The sequence below is a fragment of the Zootoca vivipara genome, chromosome 16, assembly GCF_965207765.1.
Source record: "Zootoca vivipara chromosome 16, rZooViv2.hap1.1, whole genome shotgun sequence".
Lineage (NCBI taxonomy): Eukaryota > Metazoa > Chordata > Lepidosauria > Squamata > Lacertidae > Zootoca > Zootoca vivipara.
Window position 1 is genome coordinate 6,695,658 of NC_142599.1, and position 19,690 is coordinate 6,715,347.

The 19,690-nt window shown below is 46.3% G+C and overlaps 2 protein-coding genes across 11 annotated transcripts in view; one reads left to right on the forward strand and one right to left on the reverse strand.

Moving 5' to 3' along the window:
• The window catches only part of SLC15A4 (solute carrier family 15 member 4), a 74,591-nt gene extending 65,290 nt beyond the window's left edge, over positions 1-9,301 (reverse strand). Inside the window, exon 1 of one of the 2 annotated variants that reach the window (XR_015947497.1) lies at positions 8,155-9,082. Coding sequence is in view for 1 of the 2 variants with exons in the window: in XM_035098007.3 (XP_034953898.1) it covers positions 8,155-8,736 (582 nt within the window). In the remaining variant the exon portion in view is untranslated. Of the gene's footprint in view, positions 1-8,154 lie in introns of both variants that reach the window. The other variant, XM_035098007.3, reaches the window with a different exon arrangement.
• A 1,986-nt stretch (positions 9,302-11,287) lies between these two features.
• Positions 11,288-19,690, forward strand: part of GLT1D1 (glycosyltransferase 1 domain containing 1) — a 63,557-nt gene continuing 55,154 nt past the window's right edge. For all 9 annotated transcript variants that reach the window (XR_015947498.1, XM_088659747.1, XM_088659742.1 and 6 more), the window contains exons 1-4: positions 11,288-11,436; positions 12,606-12,754; positions 15,582-15,687; positions 19,306-19,357. Coding sequence is in view for 8 of the 9 variants with exons in the window: in XM_088659747.1 (XP_088515873.1) it covers positions 11,369-11,436; positions 12,606-12,754; positions 15,582-15,687; positions 19,306-19,357 (375 nt within the window). In the remaining variant the exon portion in view is untranslated. The remainder of the gene's footprint in view (positions 11,437-12,605; positions 12,755-15,581; positions 15,688-19,305; positions 19,358-19,690) is intronic.

Below are 19,690 nucleotides of genomic sequence, written 5' to 3' on the forward strand. Positions count from 1 at the left end.
GCGGTCTGCGATGCTCCAGTCTAGGTGCTCCTGTTGCTCCCGACGCCGCCGATCTACAGACCCTGGCGATGTGACCCGTCTTTCCGCACGTCCGGCACATAGCATCCCTGAAACGACAACTCTTCCGCTCATGGTTTCCGCCACAACCTGGGCAACTGCCTCGGCGATCTTTGTGCACTGTGCAGGCCTGACGCACCAACTCGACCCCACGGACTGGGCTCTGGCTCGGAGTAGCCTCTAGCTCGTCCATGGCATGCGCAACTTCTATCTGTGGCTTAGTGGCCTTGCGACTGGCATCAAGCTCCTCTCTTTCATAATTCTCCGTGGCGGTGGCCTCCTTCAAGGCTGAAGCAAGGGTAACCTCTTCTTTAGCCACGATGCGTCTTCTGGCTTTCTTGCTGCTCAGACCACCAATAAACCGATCCAGGAGAGTCTCTTCCAGATTTTGGAAGCCGCAGTGCTGAGCGAGCTTCCGGAGTTCAGCCAGAAATGTGGATACAGACTCCCCAGCATGCTGCTGCCTCTTATGGAACTCCATCCGCCGGGCCATCTTGGTCTCAGTAGGCGCCAAGTGGCTTGTTAGGCAGGCAAGAATATCTTTGAGAGATGTCTCACTCAGCTTCGCTGGAGCAAGTAATGCCTTGGCCAGCTTGAAGGTCTCGGGCCCACAGTAGCTCAGGAATGTGGCCCTTCTTTTGCTGGCATCGGTGATCCCTTGAGCCACTGCAAAGAACTCGAAGCGTTCGACGTAGTCTTCCCATGTGTGGGGCTCTGATGGCTGGAAGGGCTCCAATACCCTTGGACTCTCCATTGTCCTAGCGGGCAGGGTCGTCTTCTCAGCTGGCCAGTGAGTCTTGTTCTAAGCTGCAATCCGGACTCTGAGGCAGGGCTGTGTTTAACCGCTCCTCAGCATTCCGGATCCCACCTTCGTCGCCAGTTGTTGTGACGTGGGGTTTGTGATTTCAGCTCTCTTGACATAACATGCTGGAGACAGTTCTCTAGTAACAGCTCTTTATTAAAGTGAACAAGACTGAAGACTGAGGAGAGGAAAGCTACATTTATAGGGACAGGGGACTAGCTAGGAAGGGATACATTTTGGAGGGAACAATATCAAGCAATCACAGTGCTGCCTTTTGGAGGAAACCAATAAGACAGAGGATCCAATTACAGCAGCTTAAATGAACCAATAGTAGCTGTACCCTCTGGAACCAAAAGGCAGTTACTTTATCCTAATGCAAATACAGACAATAATAATACAGATATAAAATCCTTTGACTCAATACACAACACCACCCATGTTCAAGACTGTTGGGCCCACTTTTGGTCTCGTCCCCTGCATCTGCTAGAGTCTGTCTTCACATAAATAATAATAATGATGCTGAACTAATTAATAATGAGACGGGTACAGCCACCGTTCCCCATTCATTTCAGTGGTGCTGCAGAAGAACCGCCCGATTGGCCAGAGCTGCACATTTCAGAATGGCATGTTTTGTCTTTTAAGGACAGTTTCGCTTCCTCATAGGCGAATGGGCTAAATTCAGAATTGCAAGAGATGGCGGGGGGGACGAATCAAAACGTGTCACACAGAAGAACAGGAAACGGACAGAGTGCAATGCTGCTCAAAAAGGGAAGCAGGAGATGAAGACGACATCACAGTCCCAATCCTATTTTTGAGAACGAAGCTCTTTGACTGAGTCAACCCTTCGCATCAGGCCACATTCCTGGAAATGTAGGCAGGTGGAGATGTTCGCATGCAGAGAGGGAAAACAAAGCCACCAAAATATATTTATTTTATGTAACACGCCCCGCGGACGCCATGACTAATGTACAATTTGTCCTGCCGCTTGTTAGCTAAAAGCAGTGATTTTTGTGTCCAGGAAACCTGGGTTCAAATCTCAAGCCGCCAAAGAAAGAAGCATTCTTTACGTTCTGTATTCGTTTTTTGTGTCTTGTTTGTTTGTTTGTTTTTACATATTTATAGTCCCTTTTCTTTATTTTTATCTTATGTACTTGCACAGCCTACACATTTTCAGCATTAGAAAGCTACTGTAAAATATTTTCAAATGCCGAAAGTCAGATTGAGGTTAGGTATTTGAATTATTTTGGTGGGGTGGGGGAGAACTCTGTAGTATCCACACTAGTTGAAAGTCCATTCCTTCTCCCTAGAAAATTCTGGGAACTGTAGTTCGATGAGAAGGGTAAAGAATTCACAGGTCTCAGAAGCTACCAATCCCAGGAGCATTTGTTGGAAGACAGGACGGTTGAAGTGACCTTCAGAGAGAAGGGTGGGAGGCTTATGCTATAATAATAATAATAATAATAATAATAATAATAATAATAATAATAATAATAATTTATTATTTATACCCCGCCCATCTGGCTGGGTTTCCCCACATAATCACATAAATCCACATTAGTTAATTTATGAGAGAAAAATTAAGTTTATTTGTGCGTGTTTTTATAACCCAACAGTGTTGCGCACATATAAAATGGCACATGAACGATGTTGAAAAGATTTAGTGGTTTGTCGCGCATCTATCCCGGAAACTCTAGGGGAACACCCAATCGATTAACCAACAGGGTTGGGAAGTGGAATTAAAGAAATGAAACACGCACAGCACTGCTGGAAATGGAGAAGTCAGGTCCTTAAAACGTGATTTATGGTTGAAACTAAGAAGTGTGTGTACGGGGGACCGTATTTCAGTGGCAGAGCATGTGTGTCAAATGCACAAGGCTCCAGGTTCAATGTCTGGCATATCCGACTAACTACAACAACAGATCATGTAACAATTGATGGGGAAAGACCCTCATTTAGCGCTTCTTATTTACCTGTAATCTGCCTTGAGTCCCTGTCAGGGGAAAAGGTGGGGAATGACAACAACAACAACAACAACAACAACTACAGTGGTACCTCGGTTTGCAACGACGATCCATTCTGGGGAGCCAGTCGCTCCTCGAGTTCATCGCTCGCTGAAGGCACACTTCTGCGCATGCGCGAAGCACCGATAGAGCGCTTCTGCACACACACACACATGCTGCGCAGATTGCTTCTGCGCAAGCGCGCGGAAACCAGATGTAAATACTTCTGGGTCCGCTCTCCGAGTTCGTTGTAAACGGAGGCGGTCGTAAACCGAGGTTCCACTGTAGATCAGAGATGGGGGGGACCTATGTCCATCCATGCCCCATTCTGAAAAGCACATCTGAATCAGCATATTGTTCCCAATGAAGAAGTTCCAAAAAATTGTGCATACTTTTTTTAACATATAAAAAACAGGGCAGTTTAAACTAGCCTCAAAATGACAAGCACACAAAGAAATTCCTGCGACCACATACTGATCCCTCAATTCCTGGGATTGCAATAATGCAAGGGGACAATGGTAGATCCCCTCTCAGCCAGCCTTTCCCAGAGGTCCTCCAGATGGGAGTTGGAGTCCGGCAACATGTGGAGGGCACCAGTTTGGGAAAGGCAGGTCTAGGCTTTGCTTGGAAGAGATTCAGGGTGATCCTTGCAAAGCTACCAACAAATTAGCCTTGCAGGAACTCAAGTCTTTATTGCAAGGAAGAGCCATCAAAGGAAATACATTTGGTTGCTCCTGGGAGGTGGAGAAACCCATTTTGAACAAACCAAACCACAGTGCTTGGTTTTCAGCAACACAAAACATGAAACAAGGCAGGGAAAGGAAGGGTATATGAAAATCCAAGGATGAAAATTACGCCCTAAATTCTCCATGGTGCACTCCAATAATAACCACTCATGTTTGCACCCACCATTTTGAAGTTCTGATTCAAGTGACCACCAGCATTATTTCTCTCTTGACACAACCACCCATCTTCTGGGAACAGAAGGGATTTTCAAAAACCTTTCGCAGGTCAGAAGCGTAGTGGAAGTTACTATGCCTCATTGATTAACAAGTGGTATTCGGGGCTCGGGGGCCAGAGCTATGCCAGAGCAATAAACTATTCTGCACATACACAAAACAAATCAACTTTTGACTGTTCCAAGATGGAAGGGCAATGATCTAATTTGTGAGACACAAGGCATCATATGGGCATTAGTTGTGCTAAGATGGGCAGAATTCCATCACAAAAATACAGGAATAAAATGCCTGATGAGAGAGGCACCCAACATTCCCACACACACATACTTGTGCACCATGTTTCAGCCACGACACTGATGTCCCAAAAGCATTATGCCACATGGTATGAAATCGGAGGAAGGCATATTATACTAAAAAGGCCATTGGCTTTTCTAGCTCAGTATTGTACACAAACACAGACAGCAGTAATCTACGGCTTTCTACAGAAGGTGTTCCCATCCCTACCTGGAGCTGCTGGGAATTGAACCTGGGACCTTCTGCCGGCAACACCATAAAGTCATAGAACGGAAGAGTTGGAAGGGGTCCCCGGGGTCATCCAGTCCAACCCCCTGCAATGCAGGAATCTCAACTAAAGCAGTCATGACAGGTCGCCATCCAACCTCTGCTTAAAAACCTCCAGGGAAAGAGGGTCCACCAGCTTGAGGGCATCAGTTCCACTGTCCAACAGCTCTTAGTTCTTCCCAATGTCTCGTTGACATTTCCCTTTCTTATAATTTGAATCCATTGGTCCGGGTCCTACCCTCTGGAGCTGCAGAAAAGAAGCCTGCTCCATCTGCACACCTTCCAACATGCCATTCACTGACACAAGATGTGGTGGTGTGCTCAATGCCCAATCTTTTGCACGTCTAGCCAAAAAAAATAAGCCACCTCAAATTCAGAGTTAACTTGCTACTAGGCAAACATGCGCAGAAATGCAAAGAATGTTTTTGCTAGATCAGATGGGCCTTTAGTCTGAGCCATCGAGCTCCTGTGTTCTTTGTTATCCTCTTATGCGTAGGGTTTCTGCGGACAGGATTCGAAGGCTACTTCCCCTGAAAAAATTACTGTACTTCAGTTGTCAAATGGTGCCGTTCACACAGCACCTTCCTTCATAGGAAAGAATGCATGTTCAGTTGGATGATGATAGACCTCACCCACCCTGCCCTTTCCCTTGAAAACAACAACAAATATTTCTCATCTTTATCTCTTGAGCAGCAATAGGGAAACCCCAGGCAATTGGGCGGCTACGAGTAGAAAACAATGGAGTAGAAGAAACAGGTTAATATCCAATAGTTTATTATCCTATTAACTACCTTCATTCATTAGGGACGTGGATGGCGGTGTGATCTAAACCACTCAGCCTAGGGCTTGCCGATCAGAAGGTCGGTGGTTCAAATCCCCATGACGCGTGAGCTCCCATTGCTTGGTCCCAGCTCCTGCCAACCTAGCAGTTTGAAAGCACATCAAGCGCAAGTAGATAAATAGGAACCGCTCCGGCGGGAAGGTAAACGGTGCTTAGTCATGCTGGCCACATGACCCGGAAGCTGTATGCCGGCTCCCTCAGCCAGTAAAGCGAGATGAGCGCCGCAACCTCAGAGTCGGTCACGACTGGACCTAATGGTGAGGGGTCCCTTTACCTTTACCTTCATTCAACTATTTCCTGTTCCCCTTTGCTTCCTGCTTACCCCCCACTTCCCTCCCTTGGGGATTCTCGAAAGCCACCAGGTTTATAATCCAGCTAACATTCTTTTGTTTGAACTCTTATGTGTTCAGGATGCACCGTATTATTCAATCAAGATTATTTGGAGCGTGTCATCTTCCTTTTCTTTCCCTGCCTCCCTTTCAATCACGGCAGTCTGAGGAGTTTTGCGCAAATCAAAAACTTCCTCCTATCACTGCAAACATGAGTCCGCAGAACAAAGGCTTTGCATCCTTTGTTGTGTGTGTTGCAAGACATATGCAACCACTGACATTTCTGCCAGCTGAGATTCTGCCGGTGAAAGAGAAGAGGAAACTGAGAGGAGATATGACAGCAATCTTCAAATAACTAAAGGCTTGTCACATGGAGGATAGAGCAAGCTCAGGAATCCTGGGAAAGGCTTCAACTGGCCAGCTAAACCAGGTGAGGGGTCTCAAACACTTGGCGAGTTTGGGGATTGAGCAGACAGGACCAATAGTGGGTCCAAAGGTCAAAGAAGGCAGTTTCTGCATGTGCTGTAAAGGGAAGTGAGGGGCAGGTTGGGCTCATCAACCTGGGAAGAAAGCCCATGTAGGGGAAGGAAAACTCTGGTCATCATCAGGAGAAGAAAAGGCTAAGGAGTAAACACAACACAAATACAGAGGGAAGTCCCTAAGTTGGTTGGATAGCGCCTTGTACGCCTCCATCCAGCGGTTTGACTCCAGTCCGGAGGCACACTCCATTGCCTCTCGAGACTTATTCTCATGTTATCAAATACGTTTCCGAGCACAATTCAAAGTGTTGGTGCTGACCTTTAAATGGCCTCAGTCCAGTATACCTGAAGGAGCGTCTCCACCTCCATCATTCTGCCCGGACACTGAGGTCCAGCACCGAGGGCCTTCTGGCGGTTCCCTCGTTGCGAGAAGCCAAGTTGCAGGGAACCAGGCAGAGGGCCTTCTCGGTGGTGGCGCCCGCCCTGTGGAACGCCCTCCCAACAGATGTCAAAGAGGAAAACAACTACTGTACCAGACTTTTAGAAGACATCTGAAGGCAGCCCTGTTCAGGGAGGCTTTTAATGTTTAATAGATTACTGTGTTTTATTTTTCTGTTGGAAGCCGCCCAGAGTGGCTGGGGAAACCCAGCCAGATGGGCGGGGTATAAATAATAAATTATTATTATATTATTATTATTATTATTATTATTATCAAATAGATGACAGCATTTTGCATCAAGTTTTCAAGATTAGGAGGATTAGCACATTCCTGAATGCATGAAAAATCCTAGTACCCTGAGATGCCAGGGACTGAACCTGGAGCTTTTTGCATGTAAAGGGCTGGTCTATGGGACCTTGGAAAGTCAAGGTGGAACAGGCAGTCCTGGGCTAATGACATGGGTCAATATAAGCCACATCCATCCATACACCATCAGCAATACTGAGTCAGGAAATCCATCTAATGTAGGAGCAAAAGACGAACCCTGCTAGAACAGGCCATTGGCCCAGCTTGCCCAGCATCCTGTCCTCACAGTGGCCAACCAGATGCTTCTGGGAAGCCTGAAAGTTCAACATGAATGCAAGACACCCTCCCCTCCTGAAACTGCCAGCAACTGCCATTCAGATACCTCCGACACGAGAAGCAGAACATCGCCATTGTGGCTACTTTCTGCACGCCATGTCTAACTTTATCAACTTGTATCTTGCCTGCCCTTTCTCTATACAAGAAAAGTCCAAAAGGCTGCAACCTCTCCTCGCAAGGGAACTTGCTCCATCTCCTTGATCATCTGCTTTGCTGGTGTCAACAGATATGACCTCACCGCAAGGCACAAGTAGGGGACCTTTTTCACCCCCAAAGCGTCACAGTATCTTCTGATGCTGGTGCAGAAGGTGAGCAGAGCAACAAATGCCCCCCCCCCCGGCCACAATAAGTGACTTCCTGCATACCCTCTTATCATCTCTCCAAACAAGCGAGAGGCGTGATCAGAGTTCAGGGGCCACATTCCAACGCCAGGCAAAAACAAGAACGGAGGATGCAGAGCAGGGTCAATAACAGATGGGGTTGGGGAGGGGGAGCACAGGGCCTGAAGCAAGTTTCGGAGGGCCGCATTTGATTCATCTCCCCGATAGCAAAGTGTGGCCCCCTTATCAACAGCAAAGACCAGCTTCCTTGGCGGATCGCCTCGCCTCACAAATACCCACTTAACTGCTTCCATCTGCAAATCTTGGTTGTTACAGGTGCCCCATAATACTCATTACACATTTGTAAAAAAAAACAAAGTGAAAAATGTCAGCACCCACACTTTGGAACTCCCTGCCTATTGACATCAAGCAAGCACATTTCGGGTGTCTGATATAACCACTTTGTCTGATATTTTTGTCTGACACATATTTTGTGTCTTATATAACCGCTTTGTTCATACACATAGAGAGTCGGCAGGAGTCTTAATCTGCTTCTTCATGTTAATTATTTTTAATAAATTATTTATTTTAACATTTTAAAACAGTCGCTTTTGAGTGAAATACTGAACTGCTTTAATATCCAGGAAACGGCATTATAATTATTTGCAACCTTGCAGCGTGCAGTGCAAATCTCTCGGAAACAAAAAGAGGTAAATTAAAAATACCTGGTCGGCTCCGAAGGGCGTGATGTTGGCCTTGACGGAGCCCACACTGACTCCCACGAGAACCAGTCCCACGAAGCTGGCCACCAGGCAATAGCGGTTGGCCCCCTGCAGCTGGCACGGGGCGTGGGTGATGTTGGGAGACACGGGCACAGAGCAGTTCTCTACGATCCGCAAGGGCATCTCCCCGCAGAGCCACTGGCGGGTGGTGGAGTAAGCCATGGCAGGGAAGACCAGCATGCCCAGCAAGTAGAGTGCCATGCTGAAGAGGATGGTGGGGAACTTGCCCAGCAGGGCGTCCGCCAACCAGCCCCCGAAGGGCGACACCAGGTAGGTGACGCCCATGAAGAGCAGCAAGGCCTGGCTGGCTTGGGCGCCTTCCCAGTTGTAGGGCACCCCGTTGAGGAACAGCACCAGGTTGGAGGTGATGCCGTAGAACGCCACCCGCTCCAGCATCTCTGCCAGCAGCACCGCAGCGCAGGCCAAGCGCCGGCCGCGGAAGGCGCTGGCGCTGGGGGAGCTGGGGGCCCCCCGGTGGTGGTCTCCCCCTCCTAAGAGGGGGCTCCTCTCCGTTGAATCTTCCATGGGGCGCAAGGAAATCTAAACGCCTCGGCCAAACTCCAGTGCAATGGAAACACCTAACAGCCTAAGGGACTAAGCCCGCTTACTTACCCCTACCCGCCCCCCCAAAAAACCCCCTCCAACTTGCTCACACTCTCAAGAGCCTCCCAACCCCGTGACCTAGTTGCTCCCCAACTCCGCTTTATCTGATCCAGAGCTCTGCAAGCCCAGATCTACCTAAGCTGCCCAGAACCTGTCTGTTTTGGGGTTCCTGTGGAAGGGGAGTTCTTTCTTTCCTTAAGGGCAGGGCTAACTTCTGGATACCCCACTCCCCCCGGCTCTCAGCTGTTCCCCATAACCCCCCTCCTTGCTCCACCCACCCGACCCCGAACTGCCCCACCCGGGATTCGAACTCGTGACTTCCCCCCGGTCAGGGCGCCTCCCTCGGCGCGGCTGCTCCGCTACCCCTGCCCTCCCCTCCCCTCCCCGCCGCGGCCGCCGAACCGGACCCCGCCGAACCCTCGCGCTCGGCGGCCCTTCCGAGATCTACGCTGCCCTCCCTCCGCCCAACTTCTCTCGGCTGTTGGAATGCCCAGGTCCTCCCCCCCCCCGCCTGCCTGTCCCCTTCGGGCTCGGGCTTCGCGCTCGCTGATTGGCCGCGCCACGCGGTCGCTCACAGAAGGGAGGCTCTTCCCGGTTCAGCCCTCACGTGGTTAGCCGCGGCAAAATAGAACGCTCCGGGGAGGGAGAATATGCTAATCGAGGCAGGTGCGAGCGAACGTGGGCGTGGCTTGGCTTGTCCAATGCCGTTCCCTTTGCTTTTAATGGTTGTTGTTTTTTTGTCAATGGCAACTCGCAGTCTTATCAATGGAGTGAGCGTTGCCGTGTGAGTTCACTGTCGCAATAGCCTAGTCACGCTTTTTATTGGAAGTGAACCAAGGGAGTCGGTTTGTTTTTTAAGTACTCATTTATTTACTTTTGTAAATTGTGACTTATAAATTAACGTGCATACCAGGATACATTTGGGAAAGCAAAACCTAGAGCAGGTAATTATTCTGAACTCTCAGGTGCGAGGACGTACATTTGTAAGAAAACGCCAGTTGCTATTGAAAAATAGCGGGAGGCTGCTCCTGAGTTTACACCTACGGTACCTTGCCGGCTTGCCAAACACGTCTGGCTGGCTACTCTGAGCGCTTTTTGACTGGTTACCTGTTCACCCGGTTTTCTATTCAAATACTATTTCGTGGTTGGTTAAATGAGGGGAAGGGAACCTGTAGCCCTCATGGTGTTGCTGAACTACAACTTCCATCAGCTCTGGCCATGCTTCCTGGGGCTGATTTGATTTGATTTACTATATTTCAGGCATGTCCAACATGTAGATCGTGATCTACCAGTAGATCACTGGACATTTGTGGTAGATCACTGGTAGATCACTGGCTCCCCCCAAAGAAGCTCAATAACTTTGGCTCCCCTAAAAAAAGTTCAACTTTTTGTCCTGCACACCCAAAAAACGGGGCTTTCCCCCTCCCTAAAAAAGCTCAACAACTTTGACCTGAACCTCAAGAAAGGGGGGAGATCACTGGCAGTTTTTAACTCTGTAAGTAGATCGCAGTCTCTTGGGAGTTGGCAACCCCTGCTATATTTCTATACCTCTTGATACACATGAATCACAAAACAGCTTACAAACAATAAACAATAACACCACAATATAACATGTCTATTTCAAATTTATATTATTGACATTTGTATTGGATAAGATTCTTATAGAAGACACGAAGAGTCGGCCACAACTAAACAACAATAAAGATTCTTATAAGGTGTGTGATATTTGTATATATTGTGGTTTCTTCAGCTTGTAAACTGCCTTGTGCATGGTAATCTAGTAAGGCGGTATACAAATTAAAAGTGAAATAAAATGAAGTGGAAACATAAATCATGCAGAATAATTAACAAATCATCAGTAAAACAGTTACAATGTACAGTAAAACACTATTAACAAAACAGGTAAAAAATAAGCTAAAGAGCACAATTTCAGCAAAAGTCATGTTATAGATTCATAAAGCACCACAGCATTCATAATCTATAAAACAATATTAACCACAATAACTTCTGTTTCAGTGTATCTGAACTTGAAGAAGTATGCATGCACACGAAAGCTCATACCTATGACAAACTTAGTTGGTCTCTAAGGTGCTACTGGAAGGATTTTTTAAAAAAAATTTATTTTGTTTTAACCACAATAACAAATAATAAAATAAAATAAATTAATTAAGAAAAACCTCTGAAGGGCCAAAGTTTCCGCAGAACTGCTCTTTAGAGATCTGGCACCTTGCTTATTTCCCCATATGGTTCATAATGCAAACCCATAAAGCGTCCCCTCTCTCTTTTCTTTTTTATAACTCTGCCCAACACCGCCAACCCCAATTCACCTTTTGAAAGATGGAAGCGGAACGGAATGTACTGAATCTTGTTTCCTCCCTGTGGGAGGCCGCTACAAACGCCTCGCTGATTATCATAGAGCTCAGAAGAAAGGATTGCCGCGTGAGATGCCTAGAAGAGCCGGCAGCAAGTTTCCGGTATCCAACACGAGGGAACGAAGGCGAAAGGGACGTGGCCGGAAGTAGGGCAAGGGAGACAGCTGTGCTCAGCCAGGGCCATGCGGTTGCTCATGTTGGGGGCTCTGCGAGCCCAGACCGGGAACGGCACCACCGCGAGGAGGATCCAGTAAGTGCTTCCCGCGTCTCGTGGAGGGGCTCGAAGCACCGGAGTTCCCCTAATAACGAGCAGGCAGGAGTTCGTTAGGTGAATTAGGGTTGCTACATACATTTATGTTGTATTTGAGGGTTGCAGCATTTACAATAAACAAATTTTCCGGCAGACTTGCAGTGTCTTTTGCAGGCAGAGATCCGTCAGGCGAAGCTGTTGGCTTTTGCATCTCCACGCAGACCCACCCCCACCCCCACCCTGAGTGTAAGTCTTCAACGTTTTGCACGCTTGCAGTAGAGGCAAGCAGATGTCACAACTAAAGCATTCATGGCAGGTGGACATCCAGCCTCTGCTTAAAAACCTCCAAGGAAGGAGAGTCTACCACTCATGGGACCATTCCACTGGCAAAGACCTCTTACTGTCAGAAAAACAGTGTAGATTTTTGCATCCTTTTATATTACACACATATGCTGTTTGCTTCTCTGCATCTACACACACATTGAGTTTCACTCTGTAACATTTTATAGTTTTGTAATCAAGTAGCAGCTGATCTATGGAGTGTGTGTGTGTGTGTACAGTATTTGTGTGTATTGTACAATACAGGTGGCGCTGTGGGTTAAACCACAGAGTCTAGGGTTTGCTGATCAGAAGGTCAGCGGTTCGAATCCCTGCAACGGGGTGAGCTCCCGTTGCTCGGTCCCAGTTCCTGCCCACCTAGCAGTTCGAAAGCACATCAAAGTGCAAGACCGCTCCGGTGGGAAGGTAAACGGCGTTTCCGTGCGCTGCTCTGGTTCGCCACATGACCCAGAAGCTGTCTGCGGACAAACGCCGGCTCCCTCGGCCTATAGAGCGAGATGAGCGCTGCAACCCCAGAGTCGGACACGACTGGACCTGATGGTCAGGGGCCCCTTTACCTTTACAGTATTGTATGCACGCCAGGCATTTAAAGCACACAGATCCCCCTATAGTTTGCCCTTCACAGAGCTACTGTTCTAAGCAACCTTAGCAAGCTGTAGTTTCTAGTAGTTCCAGGAGACTTTTCTATCCACTATACCACACTGGATTCCACCCAAAGTTACTGAGATGGAGAGAAACAGCTTGTCTGTGCTGTTTGACACTGTGTAAAGTTTCTAGAAGATATGTAATGTTAAACTCCGATCTTATTCCATTTTCTTCTGTGCTTGTAGGGATCATCTAGAAGCTGCTGGTCACTCATGTACCCTCGTGGATATCTCTTCCTGCAAATCCCCGTTGGCAGTTTCAAACCTCATCTCCTCTGAGAACTTCGAGGCAGCTCTGGGCATTCATCTTTATAAAGCAGGCAGACTTCTGCAAGGTACTGGGCTTTCTGGTTTTGTTTGTATTTCAGGTGTTGCTGCCATTGTTTTCCCATTTGGGAAAAAGCAAAATCTTCCTACAAACTTTTGCATATTTCTACCTGGTAGAAATTGTCTCCTAGCCCATCCTTCCCCAACCTTGTGGCCTCCAAATGTTCTTGTGTGACAGACCCCATCAATCCGGCTAGTGTTGTTTGTCATCAACATTTGGATACCGACTGCCATTTTGAATCAAGATGGTGGATCAAAACATTGCTTTGGGGTGACTCTCCATTTGTGGACATAGTTTCAGCTACCAAAGTTGGCATGAGGGGTCCCAAGATGGGGAAAGCAAACTTCACTATGGTGGCAGACGCCATTTTGAATCAAGAGGGTGGACCAAAACATGACTTTGGTGTGATGGCACCCATTATTATTTTTTTGGCACAGGCTTAGCCACCTCAGTATGTTGTTGCTAAACTCATCGTGAGATTTCTTGAGGTGGACGTGGCAGTCTTTGTCAACATTTGGACACTGGAAGCCATTTTGAATCAAGATGCGACTTTGGCGTGACATCTCCCAATATTTGGTGTAACGGGTCCGAACTCACAAATCAGTCTATGCATTTTTAAATTGCAATGTTTTATGGTTTCCACAAATTCCTTGGTAGCCCCAGGCACTACCCATTAGTAGAGTTATAAAGTATGAGGATGAACTGTGATAACTGTGTGGCATTGCAGCTAGAGTGGTGGACTAGGGCATGGGAGACCAGGGTTCGAATCCCCACTTGGCCTTGAAGCTCCACTGGGCAACCTCGGGGGCCATTCACATTCTCTCAGTCTAATCTCCCTCGCAGGGTTCTTGTAAGAATAAAATAGAGAGGGGTGAAGAGCGTGTGCCATCTTGAGCTCCTTTGAGAAAAGGTGAGGTATATAAATATAATAAATGAACTCTGTGATATAGGATGCCTCCTACTGGGTGGGGAAACCATACAATAATTGGGTAAGCCTGGGTCAGCTAGAACATATATCACATGTCCTCCTTCTGATTTATTTTTAACAGGCATTTATCCAGAATTTAAAAGCAGCCGTGTTACTAATTAGCAACCATCCCATTGCTATTTGTTAGCTTAATGAGGTGTAAAACTGGCCACTTAATTGTATTTGTTTCCCCACCTTCCAGAGCTTAAAAGAATGTAAAGCTTATTGCCTTGCCATCTTTATCAGTTGCAAGAAAAGAGTGGTGTTGTCCCTTGCTGTGGCTCATTTTGCTTTAATTGGCGGGGGGGGGGGGGGGGGGCAGAGGGACCAGATCTGAGGATATGCAGCTTTTGAGTTTTGGATGGTGAGAGTAGGGAATCTATCAGCAGCTAGAGAACCTTGCTTGACTCTGACTGCAATCCCACACACGCTTACTAAAGAGGAAGCCCTGTTGAAACTGGTAGGGCTTACTTTTGAGTTGCACATGGAGATTTGCATGGAGATTTTACACATACTTTCCGCTCCGACTTTAGCTCATTGGTTGATTGGCAGACAGTGCTGAGCACTGGCTTCTGTCAGGGCAAATGGCATTCTAATTGCTGGTTCTAAATGTGTTTTGATGATGATAATCATTTACCCATTTGCCGCCCATCTGACTGGGTTACCCTAGCCACTCTGGGGAACTTCCAACAAATTAAAACACAGTAAGACATCAAACATTAAAAACTTCCATATAGTGATGAATTTTAACTATTGTTTTAAACTAGTTTTTGTTTTTGTTTTTATGACTTCGTTTTTAAGAGTGCTACTTTTAAACATTGTAAGCCACCTTGAATCCCAGCTAGGGAGAAAGGTGGGATATAAATATATTGAATAACAAAAACAACAACAACTCATTCGCTAAAAGCACTGAAAGGCAGGAGTAATCAGGCTGGCTCATTTCATAGAAATCTCTTAGAAAGGTACCTGCACATTTTGTTTCATTACTTTCTAAGAGGGCTAGATACTAGGGTGGGTCATAAAAAACTTTTTGGGGGAAAATGTTTCCTCCCTTGATCTTATATCAGGTGTATGGTATAAACATAGTCAAATTTCAAATTTGGGAAAAATCGGTTAATATTTTGACCCTGCTGCTACAGATTGAAATTTTACCTCACTACGAGTGATGAAAACATAGGAATTTGACTCATTTATTCTCAGTATGTTAAATTGTGAACTAATAAACATGCTTAATTGTTCCATATAATTTGTTCAAAATCATTGGTTTTTCATGTAAATTATCAACATGTTTTATCTTAATTAAATAAATATTGCAGAAAATAATAGTATGCAACTATTGTTGCTCTACATAAAATCTAAAATTTATGTTTATTAGTTCACAATTTTCCAAAAAAAGTTTTTTTATGACCCACCCTACTAGAGACCCCCTTTTTTAAAGTGAAAGCTCGGCATCTGGGGGACACCAATGAAGGCCTTTCTGGGTGCCGTGGCACCCGTGGCTGCTGGGTTGGCAAGCCATGGGGTGCTTTTTGCATGGTTGCCAAAACTTACCTGCCATAAAAGAGATATTGGAAGGACATGTGCCAAACACAGCATCTTTTTTTATTTTTAGTGGAATTTTTCCTTCATTATCAGAATGTAAAATTCTGATAGGGAGTCCAGACTTGTAACATGTACTGTATTTGACATTGGGCTTAAAATATAATTTAACCATTAGGCGGCCATTGCAGAGGCAGTGTAGGAAGACCGGAAGAAGAAGAAGAAGAAGAAGAAGAAGAAGAAGAAGAAGAAGAAGAAGAAGAAGAAGAAGAAGACGTCTCAATTAAATTTAATCAAATTAACCCTTGCACCTCTGGGCTTTTTGCAGGCAGCGGGATTCCTTTTGGAATCATCTTTGGTGGAACCGACATCAATGAAGATGCCAAGTGTGACGAGAAGGCCAAAGTGATGGGGAGAGTGCTGGAGGAAGCCAGGTAGAGGAAAGAGCCAGATTCTTAGGCAAAAGAGGATCCTTGGGTAGTAATCCAGCCAGTCTATGTTGCTGCTGCTTCGCCCTCCACCCCATCTCAGATATCTTATTCATATTTCTTGATTATGAGGATGTTGTTGTTTACATAGCGTCTTCCCTCCCTCAGCCTAAATTTACCGCCTAAATTTTGACGCTGGCAGCAGCAGCAGAGCAAAGTGAGAGGGAAATAGAGGGAGGAAATGACAGTTTGAAATGGATATAGCCCCCTGGAAATGGCAAGAGAAAATGAATGTCTTTTTTTTACCTTGTTTGAAGCCTTGTATCCTTGGCTGCTTTTATGCAGCATTGGATAGGCTTCATTCTTGAGGGATCTGCGTTGTTTGTCGTTGGAACCCCAAGGTTTGCCAACTGGATATTGTGCGGCAAGTACTGGTCTTGAGCAAGATTTCAACTGGTGCACGCGCCAAGCTCCGGCTAAAAGCAAAACCACAGAAAAGGGTGTAACTCAATGGTTGAGCTTCTGTTGGGCATGCAGAAGGCCCATGTTCAGCCCCCAACAACATGCTCAGGTAGGCTGGGAAAGAGTCTTACCTGAAACCCTAGAGTGCTGTGACCTAGAGCCAAGCACCAAAGAGGCTGGGCGTTTTAGCGCTAGGGAACCATTCTCTGACGCCAAACCCAGCAATAGTTCATCACAAGGTGGTCATACTGAGCATTGTTTTGGGTAGCCTGCGCATCAGATGCAAGCCGGAATACTCACTACAAACAGCTCCCTGTACGAGCCCCTTGTGACGAACCATCACCCGATCTGGTGCCAGGTTTAATTAATATTTAAGCCAAGGGGGATTTGAGGTTTGCTTAACCCAAATCTGTCCACTGCTTTGCAGCTGAAGAAACAGTGGGATTTGAGTGATGCCGCTCCTATCATGTGATAGGATGTTCAAGGATACATTTTTTTAAAGCAAGGTTTTCTGAATTTTGACTTCGTGCTGCTAAAATTAGCCCATTAACACAGGGTATCCTGAGTTTGCTGATGAAACAATGTCTGTGCTGCTATTTGGTAGCACATATCTTTGCAAGACGGGGTTTTCAGCTGCTGTGAGGACAAAATGCTGTAGCAGGCTATGTATCCGTAATGATTTTGAGAGTATATCTGACAACCGTCTAACCCAGGGGTAGGCAACCTAAGGCCCGGGGGCTGGATGCGGCCCAATCGCCTTCTCAGTCTGGCCCACGGACAGTCCGGGAATCAGCGTGTTTTGACATGAGTAGAATGTGTCCTTTTATTTAAAATGCATCTCTGGGTTATTTGTGGGGCCTGCCTGGTGTTTTTGCATGAGTGGAATGTGTGCTTTTATTTAAAATGCATGTCTGGGTTATTTGTGCGGCATAGGAATTCATTCATATTTTTTTTTCAAAATATAGTCCAGCCCACCACATAGTCTGAGGGACAGTAGACCGGCCCATGGCTGAAAAAGGTTGCTGAACCTTGGTCTAACCCCTGCGTTGACCTACTTGTCAGCAAAATGTGTACTGAATTTTGGAAGATTTAGGACAGGTAAAAGGAAGTCCTTCTTCATGGGGCACATGGCTAAACTCTGGAACGGGCTCCCCCAGGAAGCAGCGATGACCATCAACTTGAATGGCTTTAAAAGAGGATTAGACCTATTCATGGAGGAGAGGCCCATTGATGGCTGTTACTTCTTGATGGGTATGTGGTACCTCCACACTTGGAGACAGCAATGCTTCTAAATACCCATTGCTGAAAGCCACAGGAGGAGATAGTGTTCATGTGCTGAATCCAGCTTGCTCATTTCCCAATTCCCACAGTCATCCAGTTGGCCACTGTGAGACCAGGAAACTAGATGAGCCACTGGCCTGATCCAGCAAGCTCCTCTTTTGTATTCTGCCACCCCAGTGATACTTCCCCAAATGGGCTTCTTTCATGAATGCTAACTATTAAAAATATTCATAGTCATTATATCTTAACACTGCTAGTATAACTGTATGTTTTTGGAATAAATTTTTATAGCTTATGAAGCGACGTCCCACAATCCCATGATTGGTGTTCTTAAATTCCCATTAAAAAAAAGGTGGATAATGTTGCAAGAACTGTAGGTATTTCAACAAATTCCACATTAATGGAGGCGTTAAGTAAATTTATGCGTGGGTGCCTCGAGTAATGGTTATAAAGCAGGCAAATGCAGTAAAAACCTATGAAACCAATGGCTGCTGAAGACCTAAAGTCCAGAATTTGTGTGACAATAAATTGATGGTTCGCCATACCTAGTAAATTTGGACTTCTGGGCCACCGTACTGAAAAGGTTGGGAACCACAGCTGGAGGAGAGCAGAGCTCTGAAGTTGCTTCAGCAGTTACCAGACTGAGCCCTATTTCTACACAGACTGGCAGCAACTCTCTAGGCTTTCACAAGATGAGTCTGTCTGGAGATGCCGGGGATTAAACCTGGGACCTTCTGCACGTAGAGCATATATTCTACCAGTGAGACATGACCCTTTCCTTTTCAGTAACTGAGCATGGGGTGCCAGTACAAACTAACTGGCAGAACTGTGTGATTTACCTGCTACATAATCCACCAAATTCTGTAAGGGTGGGGAGGTGGGAGCAGAAGCTCATTCAGCTTCATAAAAGAGCATGCCATTGTTCCATTTTATTTTATTTTATTTTAATCAAACTCTTCTTAAATGTTGGTGATTCTCCTTGAGGGCATATTTTTTAATTTTGCAGTCTTATCACTGGGCAGGCCATGAGCCACAGTTTCCCTCCCACTCAAGAACGTGAAAGATGGGAAATACAATTTGCACTGAAAAGAAATTGGAGCAAGGTGTTTGAGCGGAAGTCCATGTCTTTGGCTAAGTTTTTGATCAACTTTAAAGCCGTCGGGCTTCAGCATAGGCCGTCTAGTGTGACAATTAACCTCCTGAGAAGAGCCTGAGGCCAAACAGCCTCTGCTTATTTCAAAACAATAGGCAAACCTTATACGAACAGAGGAAGAAGCTGTCTTATACTGAATTTGCCCATTTTGCTCAGAATTGCCTGCACAGACTGGCAGGGTTTCCAGCAGGAAATCTTTCCCAGCCCCAGCTGCAGATGCCATTGGGAAAAGAACATAGGACTTCCTGCATGCAAGGCAGGTTCTTTGTCCCTGAGCTAGGGCCCTTGCCCTGCCCTTATGCAAAGCACAAGCAAAATAGAAAGAGAAGGGTCAACGGAGAATGCCAGCAGAAGGTAAAGAACATATGAAAGAACGGGGAAGGCAAAAGAGAAGTCTGTGTACAAGTGTGAGTGTCTAAAACAGAGCTTTCCAAACTCATGTTGGTGAGTGACACACTTTTTAGACTACGGCAGACCAACACGGATACCTACCTAAATCTAACACTTTTTAGATATGCATCATTTCATGACACAGTAATTCAGTTTTACTAGCAAACCAGAGGTCAAACTAACTCCTTTCCAGCCTTGGGAGGAGCGTGGGAAGTGTTCGCGCAACACAACTACACACTGCAGCCGACACACCAACGTGTCATGACAAACAGTTTGGACAGCTCTGGTCTAAAACATTGGGTCCTGATTTGACCTCCCTTTGTTCTCTATGCCTCTAGGTTTGCAGTGTCCTTCACAGAGTCAATGAAGGAAGCAGCTGCAGTGTATTGGGTATGTAATTCTGGCGTTTCCAGTCGTATCTGCAGAGCGTTGCCCTAAAATGTGGGTTTGTGGGGACTCTGTGGCCCTCAGCTGTTGCTGGACTACAACTCCCATCATTCTTGGGCGTTGGCCATGCTGGTCAGATGGATGGGCGGCTCCTGGTGGAGAAAATGGTTGCTGCTGGTTGCTGGAAGCAAAGCAATACCATGAAGACCACAGGTCCATCTAGAGCTGTCCATGTAGACTTGGAATCGTAGAACTGGAGACTTGGAAGGGAGCCCATGAGCCACCTAGAGCAAGCCAGGGTGATGATACCTTGCCTGGGGTTCTGGCATAACAGCA